We start from the raw sequence: 17,552 nt of genomic DNA on the forward strand, positions 1-17,552 counted from the left end.
GGGTGCGTCTACATATTCCCAGACTTTATTCTTTTTCATGGAATCCATCTCTGAATCCATGCCGGCTGACCATCGTTTCCGTTGCAGACTTGCCATTGCCTGTTTATAGGTTAATGGGTCGTCATCAATACCGTCACCAACGACCATATTGATTTCACCATCCAAGCCATAACGAGCTGGTTTTGTGAAAACCCTCCCACTACGATGAGGAGCGGTGATCTTCTGAACATGAACTTTGGTAGTAGTTTTCTCAGTTGGTTAAGCTGAGGAAGTGGGATTATCCTCTTCTTGAGTGGAAGAGGACAGAACAATGGAAGGAGTTATATCTGAAAGCATTTCCTCTAATACAACTTTACTTTTCGCTTTGTTGTCTTTAATATAGTTTTCTTCAAGAAAAGTAGCATTTGTAGAAACAAACACTTTGTTATCCTTGTGACTATAAAACAGTCCACCCCTAGTCTCTTTATAATTCCCGACAAACATGCAAACTTCAGTTTGCGATTCCAGTTTGCCTTCTTTCTTTCTCAAGACATGAGCAGGGCACCCCCAAATTCTATAATGGCGTAAACTAGGTGTACGACCATTCCATAGTTCGACGGGTGTCTTAGGGACGACTTTAGATGGAACAACATCAAAATATCGTTTGCCATCTGTATAGCATATCCCCAGAAGGACTTAGACAGAGTTGAATAACTCAGCATAGACCTAACCATTTCCAAAAGAGTGCGATTTCTTCTTTCTGCAACTCCATTTTGTTGTGGAGTGCACAGGGCGATGTATTGGGATTCAATTCCAAGTTCAATTAAATGATCTTTGAACTACATATCCATATATTCTCCACCCCTATCAGTTCGCAAGATCTTTAATGTTTTACCTAATTGGTTTTGAGCCAAAGCATGAAACTCCTGAAACTTTTCAAACGTTTCAGATTTCTTTTGCATTAGGTAAAGAAAACTATATCTAGAGTAATCGTCAATGAAAGTGACAAAATACTCATAACCACCTGGGGCTTTGACATTCAAGGGTCCGCAAACATCTGAATGCACTAACCCTAGGGGTTGTTTGGCACGCTCTCCCTTTGCAGAGAAAGAATGTTTGGTCATTTTTCCTTCTAGGTAGGACTCGCATACTGGCAATTCACCTAAGACGACATTTTTCAATGGACCGTCTTTGGTTAGCCTTTTGAGTCTATCAAAGCCTATATGACCTAAACGTAAATGCCATAGATAAGTTTGATCATCATTATCAATCTCTTTTCTTTTTAGGTTTCTAGGTTTAGCTACATTGAAAAGTTCACTATCTAGTGAGATTTGTGTACTTGGTCTTAAAACATAAAGCCCTTGTTCCATGTGAGCAACACATATATGAAATCCATTACGAGAAATTGAACAATAAGAACTAGGGGTGTTCAATAAAATTTACAAACCGCCCAACCCGAATAAACCGCCCAAACCAAACCGAATAAACCGATAAAAAATACAACCCGAAATAATACAATAAAAATCCAAACCGCCCAATGAATATATTGGGTGGTTTACAAATTATTCTAAACCGCCCAATTAACCCGAATAAACCGAATTAAACCGATTTATATATTTTTCTTTATAAAAGTTATATATTATATCACATAAATTACATTTATTAGTTAAACTATTTTGTATTTAAAGTTTAAACATTTTAGTGTTTAACTTAAACTTAGACTTTATAGTTAATAGTTTTTATTGTATTTGGATATTGAAGTTAAAGTTTAAAATCTCTACCATATTTTATTACTTTTTTTATTCAATTATTTTATGTTTACTCAATTATATTTATCTTATATTAAGGTTTTTAAAATTAATTTAAACTATAGTATTTTTTAACTTGAAATATAAATAATATATTTTTATTTTTTAAAAAATCTAATTATTTGAATAGTAGAAACTAACAATAATAATTATAAAAAAAAAGTGAAGAACGGTTTGGACGGGTTAACCCGACCAAACCGACGAAATCATTGGGCGGGTTGAACTTTCTCTAATTTTTGATTGGGCGGGTTATGGTTAAATATTTGCAACCCGATATTTATATTGGGTTGATAAAAATATGCTATAACCCGACTAAACCGACCGACGTACACCCCTAATAAGAACTCGAAAAATTCAATATATAAGATTGTGTTTGTAAACATGAAACACTAATCAAGTTTCTACTAAAGTTTGGAATAAATAAAACATTTTCTAAAATTAAAAATCTTTGTTGAAACTTGATGAGGGCTTTTCCTCTAGCTTTGACCGACACTAACTCGCCATTCCCAACTTTAAGCTTTAACTCTTCTGGAAGCAGATTTTCCCAAGTTTCAAGCAGCTGCAATGAAGAACATACATGGTTAGTAGACCCAGAATCAACAATCCAAGTGGATTTGTCGTTCTCTAAAACACATGATTCAAAGACAAAAGCATTACCTTCGTTTGAATTGTTTAGAAGCAGGGGACATCGTTCTTCTTGATGTCCCTTTTCATTACAATTTGAACATAGAAGATTATGTCTGATAATTGTACTTGAAGAAGCAGCTTTGTTAGAGCCTTCATGCTTAATCCTTTTCCTCTGATTAAGATTTGTAAACCCAGGAGGTCCCATTGTAATGAAATTCCGTTCATGGGCTCGTAATTCTGCTTCGAGCTTGTCCATGTCGGAGGAGTTAAAATTGTTGATCATGTAAGATACAACAAATCCATTATACTCCGGAGGAAGGCTATTAAGTATGAATTGTAGCCATTGTTCTTGTGATAATTCAATTCCCAGTAGATTTGCCTTTTGGAACTTCAGATTCATCATCAATAGGTGCGAGTTTATGCAACTACCAGGACGCATTTGCACACTATAGAGTTCTTTTGCTAAGATATTAACTAGGAGTGGATCGGGATGAGGGTTATTCATATTGGCACTACAACACATCAATAAGACAGAAGTAAGGTTTTGGTTCAAATGAATTCATACACATGTTCAGAAAATAACAAATAATCACATATGTTATAAAAATACTAAATCTAACATAGTTTATCTTCCAAGGTTTTCAACAAAACCGATACATTAATCCCGTTTAGGCGAGATTCAAAGCATCATTCATTGAATAGAGTTGTCAATTCATCTAAAATGATAATCATCCTAGCAACCTTTTATTCGATCAAGATTGGAATCCAGCGTTGTCCCGTTTAGGCGAGAGTCAAGGTTATTCTCTCTTATGAGCTTCCACCATTGTTTCATATTTTGTAAGTCAAATACAGTCGCCACCATTAGGGTGATCAATACCATATAAAACACTTACAAAGCTACTTATCTTTCGAGATTAAACGGTGCTAACTTGCTAATGAACGTTCCTCCATTAGGGAGAATTACTCACTAAAATAAAAGCTATGTAAAACAAACAATGGAGATCGAATGTCTCTTGATTAAAGCTCATTATTTAATAATATGTATTTTATTTAATCATTTATTCCATATTATAATAATGAAAAAAAATTCAATTATTATTTAAATTCGAAAAATAAATTCGAAATTTAAAATAGAATAAATTTGAAAAAATATCTTGTTTAAGTTGTTTACAAGAATCTAAAAAATCAACTTAAATATCTTTCAAATTAGATTTAACTAAATATAAAATTAAGTTGTAACCACTTAATTTGAAAATATTCCATTTTGAGTTAATATTAAAAAAAAAAAATCAACTTAAAAAATATCTAAAGAATCTTAATAACCAATTCCTAAAATTCCTCAACTTAATTTTGAAATTTGAAATTCAAAAGATATTCAGATTTAAGTTGATAAGTTAGAAATAACTGATTTTCAACTTAAATAGGAATATTTAATGAAATAATTTAAATTAAGCTTCAGAAAGAATCTAGTTGGTTATAATTCTATATTTAATTAAAAAATAAGAAAATACATATAGTTTAGCTTTGAATATAATTCATTAAACTATGTTTTTCTTAAATTAATTTCAAAATAAATGAAATTATTTATGTTGCTAATCAATTTTATTAGGTTAAACTAATTTAATTAACCTAGTACAGTTATCCAAATTAGGCAAATGGGCCTTCACAATTGGGGTAGTTCATGTGAGGGGGAGCTGGGTTCAGTATGTCGTACCCACTTCTATTGGCCCCCAACTCTCACACAAGGCCCAAAAGAGAGGAATTTAACTTTAAAATGAACAACTGTTATTAATTGAATAAGCCCAAAAACTAAATGGGCCTAAATAAAATCTATCAAAAACTATGATATTTCATTTAGCAACAACAACCTATATGCATCTATAACAAAATTAAACACATAGGCTCACACAGGCACACATTTGGATGGATCTTATCATGTTGCTAGGTCATACACAGATGAAACAAGATTGTAAAATTTACCTGTTACAAATTATTTACTTGACCTATTGACAATTGAACCATGGGTTAAAATCAGATCATTGGATCTGTAAACAAGTTAACCATGGCAATTTAGATCAAGCAATAATAGGTTTTATAACACTTACACACAAGCTAAAACACATACTCCTGCAACAAGATGAATTGGATAGTTGGATGTAGGATTTATTTAATTTTAATTAATTATTTTTGAAAATAGTTAAAAAAAAAATTCGGTATTTAAATAAAATAAAATAATAATAATAAAAATTTAAAATTAAACCTACAATTTTGGAAAAAATAGGTTTCAACTAACCTAAATAACATTTCAAAAATAATTGCTAAGCACCTTTTAAATTTTTAAAGTTATTTTATAAATTAAATATAAAATAATAAAAAAAATATTTTTCAGATTTTATAATTTAATTTAAATAAAAATAATAAAATTTAAAAAATTAGCAAAATATCTTACTTCTATTTAAAATTACATGATTATAGTAATCTTATTTTAAATTTAAATAAGGTCAAATAATTTAAAAAAAATTTAATATTGACCTTTAAATTTAAAAATAAGACAAAATAATCAAATTTAAAAATAAGATATAAAATCAAGCAAAAAGATAGATTTTTACTTGTTTTCAAATTCAAATAACACTAATATCTAAGATTAATTTTAAAAAATTCAAATTAATTTATTTTTGATATTAGATTGAAAAATTGAAAAGTAAAAATCAAAATACAAAACTACACAAAAAATCGGAAGTTAATTCCATGATATAGCATGAAAAATCGAAGAAAACGAAAAAATTTGCGAGCTGTACGGACAGTATGCATTGCATACTGTCCATGGGCGTGCAACAGGGGGCCTGACCGAGAAACACCGGCACAGGAGGCTGTATGCAGCCTCTCCGCGCGCAGAAGCTCAGTTTCAGACACAAAACTGTGTCTGAGCGCGTGCTATCCGAGGGAAGCCCCTCATGCGCGCGCGTAGGTGAGTGACACCTCCCTGATAGTTTTCCAATTTTCAAAAAATTATAACTAATTCAAATAAAATCGAAATTGAGTTTTGTAAAAAAGTAAATTGCTTAATTTTTTCCAAACTATCCAATAAAAATAATTCCAGAAACAGATTTTCAATTATTTTTCACGAAAATTCACAAACATCAATTAATCATCATACAACACACAAACAACATGATACCATCCAAAACACAGACAAATCGTTTTAAGTCCAAATTTCTTGCAAGCAAATCAATTACCATGGCTCTGGGGCCAGTTATTGGAAATTATTTTACCAGGATCTTAGATCTACTCACAAGTATGTTGATTAACACCCTAAATATGAACTTTTAAAATGATTATAAAATTAAACACATATAAAGTATGAGAAACCTTACATTGGGTGCAGCAGAATAAAATGTCTCCTTCCGTTCAGATCTCTAACCCTTGTATCCTTTTTGTCCCAGAGTATTATCAAGATCTGAACCTGGATCTCTTTCTCTCCATCCTTTATTGTTGAATCTCCTTCTTGTTGAATGTCTTTCTTCACGATCTTCCTCACTATGATTGAGGTACTACTTGCTGTGTGTGGACACTACTCTATCACTAAGAGGTTCGAAATTCAAGGAAGAAGAAGAGGGTGAAGGTGGCAGCTAGGTATAGAGAGAGAAGGCTCAGGTTTTTCTCTGAAGGAAATAAGATGTGAAAGTCTATTTTTCCTGAAGCCTTCACTATCTATTTATAGCATGCCACATAGGGTTAGGTTTGAATTATTTGGCATTAAAATAATGAAAATATCAGATGATAAACCCTATTAAAGTGGCCGGCCATGGCATATTGGATTTGGGCCTCACTTTTTGCAATTTTGCTGTTTTATCATTTCTGCATCTCATTTTCTCAAAAACGCCAATTTTTAAATTCAACCATTTAAATGCCAATTCTAACTATTTAATAACTATAAATAATTATTAAATAATATTATCATTTATGATATTTATTAATTAGACCATTCAAAGTATCTTAATTAACAAATATGCCCTAAAACCTCTTTCTTTACAATTTCGCCCTTAATTAGTGAAAAATTCACAAATAGACATAGTCTAATTTGAGAATTATAATTGATTAATCAAAACCAATTAAATAAGTCTTACAAGTAATATTGTCTAAACTAGTGGGGGGGGGGACCATGGGTCTATATATACGAGCTTCCAATAAGCAGATCAAGAATTTATAACTTAAATTCATTGACTTATTAATTCTTCGTTGAATCCACGCATAGAACTTAGAATTGCACTCTCAGAATATAGAACTCTCTATATGTTCCACCATATAGACACGTCATTAGTTATCCATTGTTATAATCATAATTTGATCAATGATCCTCTATATGGATGATCTACACTGTAAAGGGATTAGATTACCGTGACACCCTACAATGTATTTTATCCTTAAAACACTTAACCCCGTATAAATGATATTTCAGCTATGTGAAATGAGTACTCCACCATTTATTTTCGTTTGGCCAAGCTCGAAAGAAATCATCCTTTACTTTCTATTCGCCAGATAGAAGTTATAGATTCCATATTTATGTTAGCGCTCCCACTCAATTGCACTACCGTGTTCCCAAAATGTACGTATCACCCTGACCCAAAAGTAGGCTTAACTAACAAATCAAAGAACACGAATAACACTCTTGAGATTGAACCTAATCATATCAGGATTTAGATCATTTGATCTAGGATCAACTAGGCGATATTGACTTGAATAGATATTACGGTAAGTTTAATAAATATATGTCAAAGTTCAATATCGGTCCCTTCCGATGCATACTCCATGCACCCAACCTAAGCTTTACTTTAACCAATGCTCTGGAAAGAACATAGCATTATACCAAATGCAAGTAAACTTTGTTGTAGATGATCATATCAGTAAAACCCTATGTCTGATAAATCTAGGAATCTTTATTCACGTAATCATGTTTACTTTCCACTGTGTTGACAACACAATAAACAGGATCAAGTATGTGAAAAGGGTTTCAGATGAATTTATAAATCAAATAGACAAGCAATTGATTACATGAACCAAAACATACAAATGAATGAAAAATACTTATGTTTCTTTATTGATATTGAATAAATTGGATTACATTGAAATGGAGTTTTATTTAGGGCATAAAACCCAACAGCTGCATTCCTGGGCATTATCTCCCTGTAGCTGTTCCGTCACTTTCATCCCCAAATATGACCATCTTGCCCTTATCTTTGGTTTCCCCCGTCGGCCTCACGACGGAATCTCGACTTTTTTTAGGGACTCTCATTCTCGGAATAGCAGGGTCAAAATAATTTCTTATCGGAACTCCTACTTTGATCCATGCCCCGTAGAGAGGGACAACCTTTCCAATGGGAGGATATGCAAACTCCTGTGGCCGATCGCATTTCCCATATGAGTGAGCCAAATGTTCACAGGTAAAGAATATTGCTGGAAGTTTATGGTACTTAAATTGTACCCATTCTTTCCTATCCCTTGATAAGTTCAAGTAAAAGCCTTCCACTAATCTTTGATTCAGGAGTATATCAACTTGTAACTTTAAAAATCCTCTCCGCGCGATAATGGCCCCTGGGGCTCTATCGAAATCAACATACTCGCCCACCTTCTTTGCAATCACATCAATGTTTTCCCATGTGAGATATGGCGTCAGTAAACCATGGGCCTCAACCCAGTACCTGGCTTTGTTCATATCGACATCTTCCCAGCAACCATCTTCAGGCCAGTCGATAATGTTCAGTAAAGCTCCATTGACCAGCCATGGTCTTTTTTTGAGTACCTCTTTTTTATCATTCTCATTATCGAAGAAAATGCCCCATAAGCCAGGTTTCATTGTATTCAATCGACATGCCCCTTGTAGTTTCCAAATCTTGGATAAAATTTCTTTCATTCGACCCCTTGCTACTGTCCTTCTTCCAAAGGTTTTAGCCAAAACACCTTTCCTTGTAACTTTTGCACTTAGCTCCACATCTGCCTCCAGTTCGAGGGACATAGAATCGAAGAACTGCTGCCTCATTTCATCTATTTCCCCTGCATCTTGGAGCAGTTCCCCTGTATCCGTTACCTCCTCTGGGGCTTCCATTATTTTTGGTTCCCCTTCATTTCCTATCTCTTCTTGTATAATGGGTGCTTCTGTAAGCTTGTTCCCTTCCTTTGCGGTTGGATCCATTTCCAGTAAATAATACTAACGAGTGTGGTAAAAATCACCAGAGAAAAAGCACAGTTCGGCAGTGTCCGAAATCACAAATCGTGTATATGCAACAATGTTAAGTTGGTAAAAGCTTTTTGCTACTGCAACTTCCTGATGATGGAGTTTTTGTGGGCTTCCCTATGATCTGTGAGGAAAGAGCTACTCCAAACTACAACATCAGTAGGAGACATTTATTGTATTTAGAAACCACTTTTTAACTGGTTAGTGTAGGTTACTCTAACCTATTTAATATTTAACCAATTTTTTATTATGATGTTGAGGTCAATAATGGTATTTTACATCAATTAATGAAGGGTGTAAATGTCAATCCACCCTTTTATTGGCACAAAAAATGTAACTAGAATATATGTGCATGTGTTTTGGGATAGATGTTCATAAATGGGCACCATTCATGATATTTGGACGTTTATGAACTTATATTTTTTTATTATTATTATTTTCAGTTGTAAACTTATGTATTTTAAAAAAAATACTTGTGTAATTATATTTAGACTTGCCCAGAATAAATAAAAAGAAATACAAAATTTAAAAAAAAAAAATTGCATCCCATATATAATTTTTGCATGGACTATCACAACAAATAAGAATACCAATTAAATTTTATGCTTTGGCTAAATATTGAGTAATTAATTTAAACAATTTCAAAACAAGCATGTATATAAATTCTACAAACACAACACACTTGTCATGCAAAGCACATATAATATGAAGCTTAAATGAGTTTGATAAAGTTAGTAACTAAACTTAAAATTATAGAACACACTGCATACTTTAGTTGAAGGAGTGTAAGGAGTCTTGAGTTGAATCATCATATATAAAGCTACTCGTTTGGCTATGCTCGATGGATCCACCATGACTTAAAGGTGAAGCTCGTCGGCTAGATGAAGCAATTTGCTTATGATGCATGGTTTGTGGTCTTTGTGGACATGTGAGTAAATTGTGACCTGTACCCTTACATATTCTACACTCTCTCTCTTTCTTCCCCGATTCATTATCGTTTCCATCACTTCGACCACCTTGTTGATTTCCCATGCCTTTAGTTTTCACATTTACCGAATCCCTCACAATGTTTGGATTGTCTTGATGTCCACGAGATGATTCTGACGCTTGTTCATCTTGTTTTGAGGTTTGATCGAAAGCATCCTTACAATATGCAGTGAGGCGTGCTATCTTATTTTTTACATATGCAAAAGAGTTGTCTAGTGTCGAAGCATAAATATTCAACAAGTTAGTGTCCGAATTAAGGGAGTCATACCTTGCCATTTGTATGAGCTCGTCTTGTTCAGTGGAACCAGCTTCATTGCTTGTGGTTAGCGTTGTAAGCTTCGTATCATTGGTCCAACGCTTCAAAATCAACGAGGGGGGTATAAGCATTATGTTCAAGTATTTCATGCATGCCCATATATGCTTGCATGGATAATCGTCAGTCTCAAACAATAAACAATCACAACTGAAGTGGTTGTTAATCTTGTAGTACTGAACCTTGTAGCGTATTTGCCCATGTTGAAACCTATTAAAGCTAAGAAGGAGGTGATCCCCAAAGTCTTCTGGGTTAAAAACTACACATGCACGCTCATCTTTTATTTGTTCGACAACTTTATAGTAAATGTCTCGAGTGTATATTTCAGCTGCATTTTTGTAGTAAGGCCTCACCGGATCTGTGAACGGCGGCAATTGAGCAGTGGTGAACTTGCTTATGAAGGTTCTTTGAGCTTCTGTGTGCTGTAACTTCATGCAAGACAAATCAATGCATGAGATAAATTCTCGGATAGGATAACAAGCTTCAAGGAATTTCTTCAAGGCTGAGTTCATTGACTCATTCCTCTGTGTAGTTCTCGTTCCACCACAAAAGTGACCCTTTACAAATGCCTCTCCCCATGTGTGCCTTTCATTATAACTTTTTACGCACCACTCACTTCCATGTAGATCATATTCGTCCATTAGATTTTTCCATTCCATCTCAAATTCTTCTTCGGACATGTATTTATACATTAGCCTTTTGAAGTTAGTTTTGAAATGAGGATCACGAACACGTTTGAATACATTGTTACATATATGCCATGTACATGAACGATGGAATGCTCCTTGAATTATCATGTCAATTGCAACCTTCATGGCCGGATCACCATCAGTTATCACAACTAAAGGCTTCTTGTTATTCATACACTTTAGGAACTTTGTCAGCATCCAACAATATGTCTCGAGGCTTTCGTCAAGTAGTAAGCCTAATCCAAATACGCAACTTCCAAAGTGATTATTAACACCAAGTAGTATAATAAGAGGCTTGTTATACTTGTTAGTTTTGTAAGTGGTGTCAAAAGCAAGTACTTCCCCGAAAGCAGCATAATCTCGGTGAGAGTATCCATCTGCCTAGAATAAATTTGACAATCTATTTTCGTCATCGCATTGATAATCCAAGAACAGTTCTGGGTCCTTTCTTACTGCACAATCTAGATAGCCAAGAGCCCCTTCAGCATCTGTTTCCATGCTCTCCAATCTCCTTTATTTGGCAACAGCATTGTAAACATCTTTCAATTGGTAAGGAACATTTTAATAGCCCCCAGCTTGTAGTGCGACATGTGCCATTATATTAGATGTCTTGATCCCCAATTTATTTATAGTTCTTACTTGGGCAACCATTGAATCTAGGACCTCACGATTCGATCTCAGGTAATTCATTTCTAAGGTAGTGGCAGTGGGATGGTTGTGTTGTATCACGAATTCTTTTGCAGTGTAACATGTCTTATCCCTTGAACGCAATATTCTAAACGCCACCCCACAACCAGTTCTTGTGATAGGTTTAGGTCTCCTTTGTCTTTCAGGCATATCAATATATTTTTGTCTTCTAAATCCTTCACTGGAGCAAACCCACCTCCTCATCGTGATAATGTCTTCATCATCGCGGACAACATCATCTCTTCGGACGCTGAAACTGGTATACTTCGCGTATGTTGTAAAAAAATATTTCCACTCATCGACGGATGGTAATGTTTTTCCCACAACATCATTTGTAGTGATTTCACATATTTTCTTTTGAATCCCGAATGCTTCTTTTATTGGTGGCCACTTGGGTGAAGAAAAAGGATCAACGTTGGTCATTATTACAATAACTTTTAGACAAAGTCAGCCCACATAAAACCTGTAAATGAAGATATATATAGAGATATATATATAATATAATCAATCAATATACACCCTATGTTCATTATTAAGTATAAATATTAAAATTTATCAAAAAAAAGTGTAAATATTAAAAAAGAAAATTGCTCACGTCTAATCTAACTCTATCTCTCAAATCTATTTGTTTATCATCTCTCTATTACCTAGAAGATTTATTTGTAAATTCAGAAGAAATAAGAAAAAAAAAAAGATTTATTAGTAATTTTCAGTAGTCCTTCTTTGTTTGTCTTTACACTTTTGGGCTTATGGATTATATATTTTACTCACCATCCATTTTAACTTTTAACTACTGATCATGGTATTGTTAGAGAAGGAATAAAAACTATTGCACATGCATGATAAAAATAGTTAATTAGTTATCTATATTCTATATTTTAACTCACTTTTTTTTTTTTTTTAATTTTATGTTTGTTTAAAGATTTTATTTTATTCAAAGAGATCTATTGATGAAAAAAAAAAATTCAAATACAGTTATTTATTTTCTTTTCTGATGACTGGGGGTTCAATTTGATAAATAAAAGAGAGAATACACTTCTAATCCAATTCATGCATTAAAGCCACGTAACTTGTGTTTTATATTTATTTCAACACGTGTCACATGTTTATGTGAAATTAAAAAAAATATATAGGATCAACCTTCTTGGTCTCAACTATTGGAAAGTTACAATGTGGAAAAGTGAATGAAAATAACTATTGGTCTCAACTAATTCAATAAAAAAATTAATCAAAAATAAGATTTTAGAGAATTTAGGGTAAATAAAACACAAGAGCAATAAACTATTAAAAAGAAAGGGGATTAAACCTGATGAGGATGATGGTGGGGAGGGATACATGCTGCCTTCAATTTATTTGTGCTTCCTTCATGATAACTAGAAAGTGAGTTTGTTGGAAAAAAAAAGTAGAAAGTGAGTTTTATGTGTTTGGTAGGTTATTTAAGTAGATAGTAGTTGTTAGGTAGACTTAATTAATAAAATACTGTCATTTCTACATATAAAATAAGTTCTCAATAATGTTTGATCTTTAAAGCATGACTTCCGACCTTTCTGTAAGCTCATTAAGTATTCCATATTTAATTTATTTTAAACTATTTTTTCTTGTTCTCAGTTAAGTCATTTGTCCAATAGATATATAGTTATATCGTGACTTAGTGGTAAAAATATATGGTATACTATTAGATTAAGTGGTTAGGATCTGTTATGTTAGTTGCCACATCTTAGGGAAGTTAGTTATTGTTGTTGTAGTTAGTCTTAACCGACTTACTACACTATATATATTCCCTGTAATGCCTTTGTTCAAATTAATAAATATCAAATCAATTTTCTCTGTTTTCTCTCCTATTATGGTATCAGAAGAAATACTTTGAAGCTTCAAGAACTTAATTCCAACTTCAAAGACTTCATCAATGGCAAGAACTCGAGCCACTGCTACCACCAATGTCCCTCCTCCGTCAGTGGTTGATGCTGATCCAGCTCCACCACCATCTTTGCCCTCTGAAGAACACTCCAATCGAACTGATGATCCAGTTCCCAGTTCTCGATCACATCCGATCGATTCTAATCAAGATCACCGATCCAATCCGATCGATTCTCTTCCCAATCATCGATCACCTCCGATCGATTCTCTCCAACATTCTCGATCCATTTCTCATGATCGACCTGCCTATAAAGATGTCCGTTCACCTTATTATCTCAGCAATGCTGATCATCCGGGGTTAGTCTTGGCCACACCAGGTCTCACAGATCGCAATTTCTAGCCTTGGACACGCGATTTTAAACTCTCCATAGCCAGGAACAAAACTCCATTTCTTGATGGCCCTCTCCCTCAACCTCCTCCAACAGATTCCTTGTTTAGCTCTTGGATTAGCTGCAATCAAATGGTGATGTGTTGGATTCTCCACTCCGTTTATCCTAAAATTAAAAGCAACATCATGTATTTGGACACTGCTACCGAAATGTGGACTGTCCTCTGTTGGGTTTTATGCCCTAAATAAAACTCCATTTCAATGTAATCTATTTTATTCAACATCAATAAAGAAACAGAAGTATTTTTCATTCATTTTTGTATGTTTTGGTTCATGTTATCAATTGCTTGTCTATTTGATTTATAAATTCATCTGAAACCCTTTTCACATACTTGATCCTGTTTATTGTGTTGTCAACACATTGGAAAGTAAACATGACTATGTGAATAAAGTTTTCTAGATTTCTCAGACACAGGGTTTTACTGATATGATAATCTACAACAGAGTTTACTTGCATTTGGAGAAATGCTATGTTCTTTCCAGAGCATTGGTTAAAGTAAAGCTCAGGTTGGGTGCATGGAGTATGCATCGGAAGGGACCGATATTGAACTTTGACTTAGATTTATTAAACTTACCGTAATATCTATTCAAGTCAATATCGCCTAGTTGATCCTAGATCAAATGATCTTAATCCTGTTATGATTAGGCTCGATCTCGAGAGGCTATTCGTGTTCTTTGATTTGTTAGTTAAGCCTACTTTTGGGTCAGGGTGATACGTACATTTTGGGAACACGGTAGTGCAATTGAGTGGGAGCGCTAACATAAACATGGAATCTATAGCTTCTATCTGGCGAATAGTAAGTAAAGGATGATCTCCTTCGAGCTTGACCAAACGAAAATAAATGGTGGAGTACTCATTTCACATAAGCTGAAATATCATTTATACGGGGTTAAGTGTTTTAAGGATAAAATACATTGTAGGGTGTAACGGTAATCTAATCCCTTTACAGTGTAGATCATTCATATAGAGGATCATTGATCAAATTAGGATTATAACAATGGATAACTAATGATGTGTCTATATGGTGGAACATATAGAGCATTGTATATACTGAGAGTGCAATTCTAAGTTCTATGCGTGGATTCAACGAAGAATTAATAAGTCAGTGAATTTAGGTTATAAATTCTTGATCTGCTTATTGGAAGCTCGGTTATATAGACCCATGGTCCCCCCACTAGTTGAGATAATATTGCTTGTAAGACTCATATAATTGGTTTTGATTAATCAATTATAATTCTCAAATTAGACGATGTCTATTTGTTAATTTTTCACTAAGTAAGGGCGAAATTGTAAAGAAAGAGTTTTTAGGGCATATTTGTTAATTATGATACTTTGTATGGTTCAATTAATAAATATGATAAATGACAATATTATTTAATAATTATTTATAGTTATTAAATAGTTAGAATTGACATTTAAATGGTTGAATTTGAAAATTGGCGTTTTTGAGAAAATGAGATGCAGAAATGATAAAACTGCAAAATTGCAAAAAGTGAGGCCCAAATCCACATTGCCTAGGGCCGACCACTTTTATAGGTTTTTTCATCTGATATTTTCATTATTTTAATGCCAAATAATTCAAACCTAACCCTAGTGGAATGCTATAAATAGATAGTGAAGGCTTCAGGAAATTTACACTTTTACTTTTGATTTCCTTCAGAGAAAAACCTGAGCCTTCTCTCTCTATACCTAGCCGCCACCTTCTTCTCTTTCTTCTTCCTTGAAATTTCGAAACCTCTTAGTGATTAGAGTACTGCCCACACACAGCAAGTGATACCTCAATCATAGTGAGGAAGATCGTGAAGAAAGACATTCAACAAAAAGAAGTTTCAGCACTAAAGAAGGAGAGAAAGAGATCCAGGTTCAGATCTTGATAATACTCTGCGACAGAAAGGATACAAGGGTTAGAGATCTGAACGGAAGGAGTCATATTATTTCGCTGCACCCAATGTAAGGTTTCTTATACTTTATATGTGTTTATTTCATATTCATTTTAGAAGTTCATATTTAGGGTGTTAATCAACATACTTGTGAGTAGATCTAAGATCCTGGTAAAATAATTTCCAACATCCTCAACAATCGATTCAACCAAGGTAATGGTCCTCCAATCTTTGAACTAAACGAATTACTTACATATCTTCATCAAGGCGATGATTCGGTTAGTGCTTATTTCACTAAACTTACTGCTATGTGGGATGAAATCCACCAACTAAGGCCACGGATACCCTGTACTTGTGCTGCTGCTGCACAAAATCAAGACCAGATCAATCATGATCAAGTCTTACAGTTCCTAAAGGGACTCAATGATTCTTACCATGCTATTAGGGATCAAATTCTCCTCATTGATCCCTGTCCCTCTCTAAACAAGGTGTTTTCAATGGTAATTCACCAAGAAAGGCAAAGAACATTGGGAAATCATCATATTCCACCAATTACTGCTGCTGCAACCACTATCCCTGCTGCTACTGAACCAGCAGCCAATACAACATCAAAAAATAAGCCCCCTCGACCTCACTGTACTCATTGTCAAAAGCCCAGCCATTACAAGGACAAATGTTATTTTTTACATGGATTCCCTCCCGGATATGGCAAGCCAAGGGCCCCTGATTCATCAAATCACACCAGAAAGCCAGATTCGGGTTCAACATCTCGACCCCAAACAAATTAGATTTCTCTTCCTTCCACCGATTCTCAATTGACACAAGCTTAGTGTCAACAACTCATTTCCATGCTCAGTCAACAATTACAGCCCTCTGCTGATGCATCTACATCAGAAAATCCTGCAATCAACAACTTGACTGGTAAAATCGACCCTCTTTCACCTGATTCTTGGATATTAGTGTTGGGTTTTATGCCCTAAATAAAACTCAAATTCAATGTAATCCGTATTATTAAATATCAATAAAGAAACAGAAGTATTTTTCATTCATTTGTGTATGTTTTGGTTCACATTATCAATTATTTGTCTATTTGATTTATAAATTAATCCAAACCCTTTTCACATACTTGTTCTTGTTTATTGTGTCGTCAGCACAGTGGAAAGTAAACATGACTATGTGATTAAAGATTCCTAGATTTATCAGAACCCTGGGTTTTACTGATATGATAATCTACAAGAGAGTTTACTTGCATTTGGAGAAATGGTATGTTCTTTCTAGAGCATAGGTTAAAGTAAAGCTTGGGTTGGATGCATGGAGTATGCATCGGAAGGGACCGATATTGAACTTTGACATAGATTTATTAAACTTACCGTAATATCTATTCAATTCAATATCACCTAGTTGATCCTAGATCAAATGATCTTAATCCTGTTATGATTAGGTTCAATCTCAAGAGTGTTATTCGTGTTCTTTGATTTGTTAGTTAAGCCTACTTTTGTGTCAGGGTGATACGTACATTTTGGGAATACGGTAGTGCAATTGAGTGGGAGCACTAACATAAATATAGAATCTATAACTTCTATCTGGCGAATAGAAAGTAAAAGATGATTTTCTTCGAGCTTGACCAAACAAAAATAAATGGTGGAGTACTCATTTCACTTAGTTGAAATATCATTTATACGGGGTTAAGTGTTTTAAGGATAAAATACATTGTAGGGTGTTACGGTAATTTGATCCCTTTTACAGTGTAGATCATCTATATAGAGGATCATTGATCAAATTAGGATTATAACAATGGATAATTAATAGCGTGTCTATATGGTGGAACATATAGAGCGTTCTACATAGCTGAGAGTGTAATTCTAAGTTCTATGCGTGGATTCAACGAAGAATTAATAAGTCAATGAATTTACTTGGTAGATTCTTGATCTGCTTATCGGAAGCTCGGATATATAGGCCCATGGTCCCCACACTAGTTGAGACAATACTACTTATAAGACTTATTTAATTGGTTTTGATTAATCAATTATAATTCTCAAATTAG

At 33.9% G+C, this 17,552-nt stretch overlaps 1 protein-coding gene across 1 annotated transcript; it reads right to left on the reverse strand.

The window, feature by feature from the left end:
• Nucleotides 1–9,233: 9,233 nt before the first annotated feature.
• On the reverse strand, nt 9,234–12,759 carry LOC115698895 (protein FAR1-RELATED SEQUENCE 5-like). Its single transcript, XM_030626097.2, has 2 exons — nt 12,629–12,759; nt 9,234–11,785 (listed from the first exon to the last, which is right to left on the reverse strand). The coding sequence occupies exon 2, from the start codon at nt 10,831–10,833 to the stop codon at nt 9,418–9,420; it is 1,416 nt and encodes a 471-aa protein (XP_030481957.2). The 5' UTR covers nt 10,834–11,785; nt 12,629–12,759; the 3' UTR covers nt 9,234–9,417.
• Between the last annotated feature and the right edge of the window lie 4,793 nt (nt 12,760–17,552).

Source organism: Cannabis sativa, chromosome 8, assembly GCF_029168945.1.
Source record: "Cannabis sativa cultivar Pink pepper isolate KNU-18-1 chromosome 8, ASM2916894v1, whole genome shotgun sequence".
NCBI lineage: Eukaryota > Viridiplantae > Streptophyta > Magnoliopsida > Rosales > Cannabaceae > Cannabis > Cannabis sativa.

Coding starts and splice junctions, on each gene's coding strand:
- LOC115698895 (XM_030626097.2), bottom strand. CDS start 10,833: ATGCTGACAAAGTTCCTAAAGTGTATGAATAACAAGAAGCCTTTAGTT.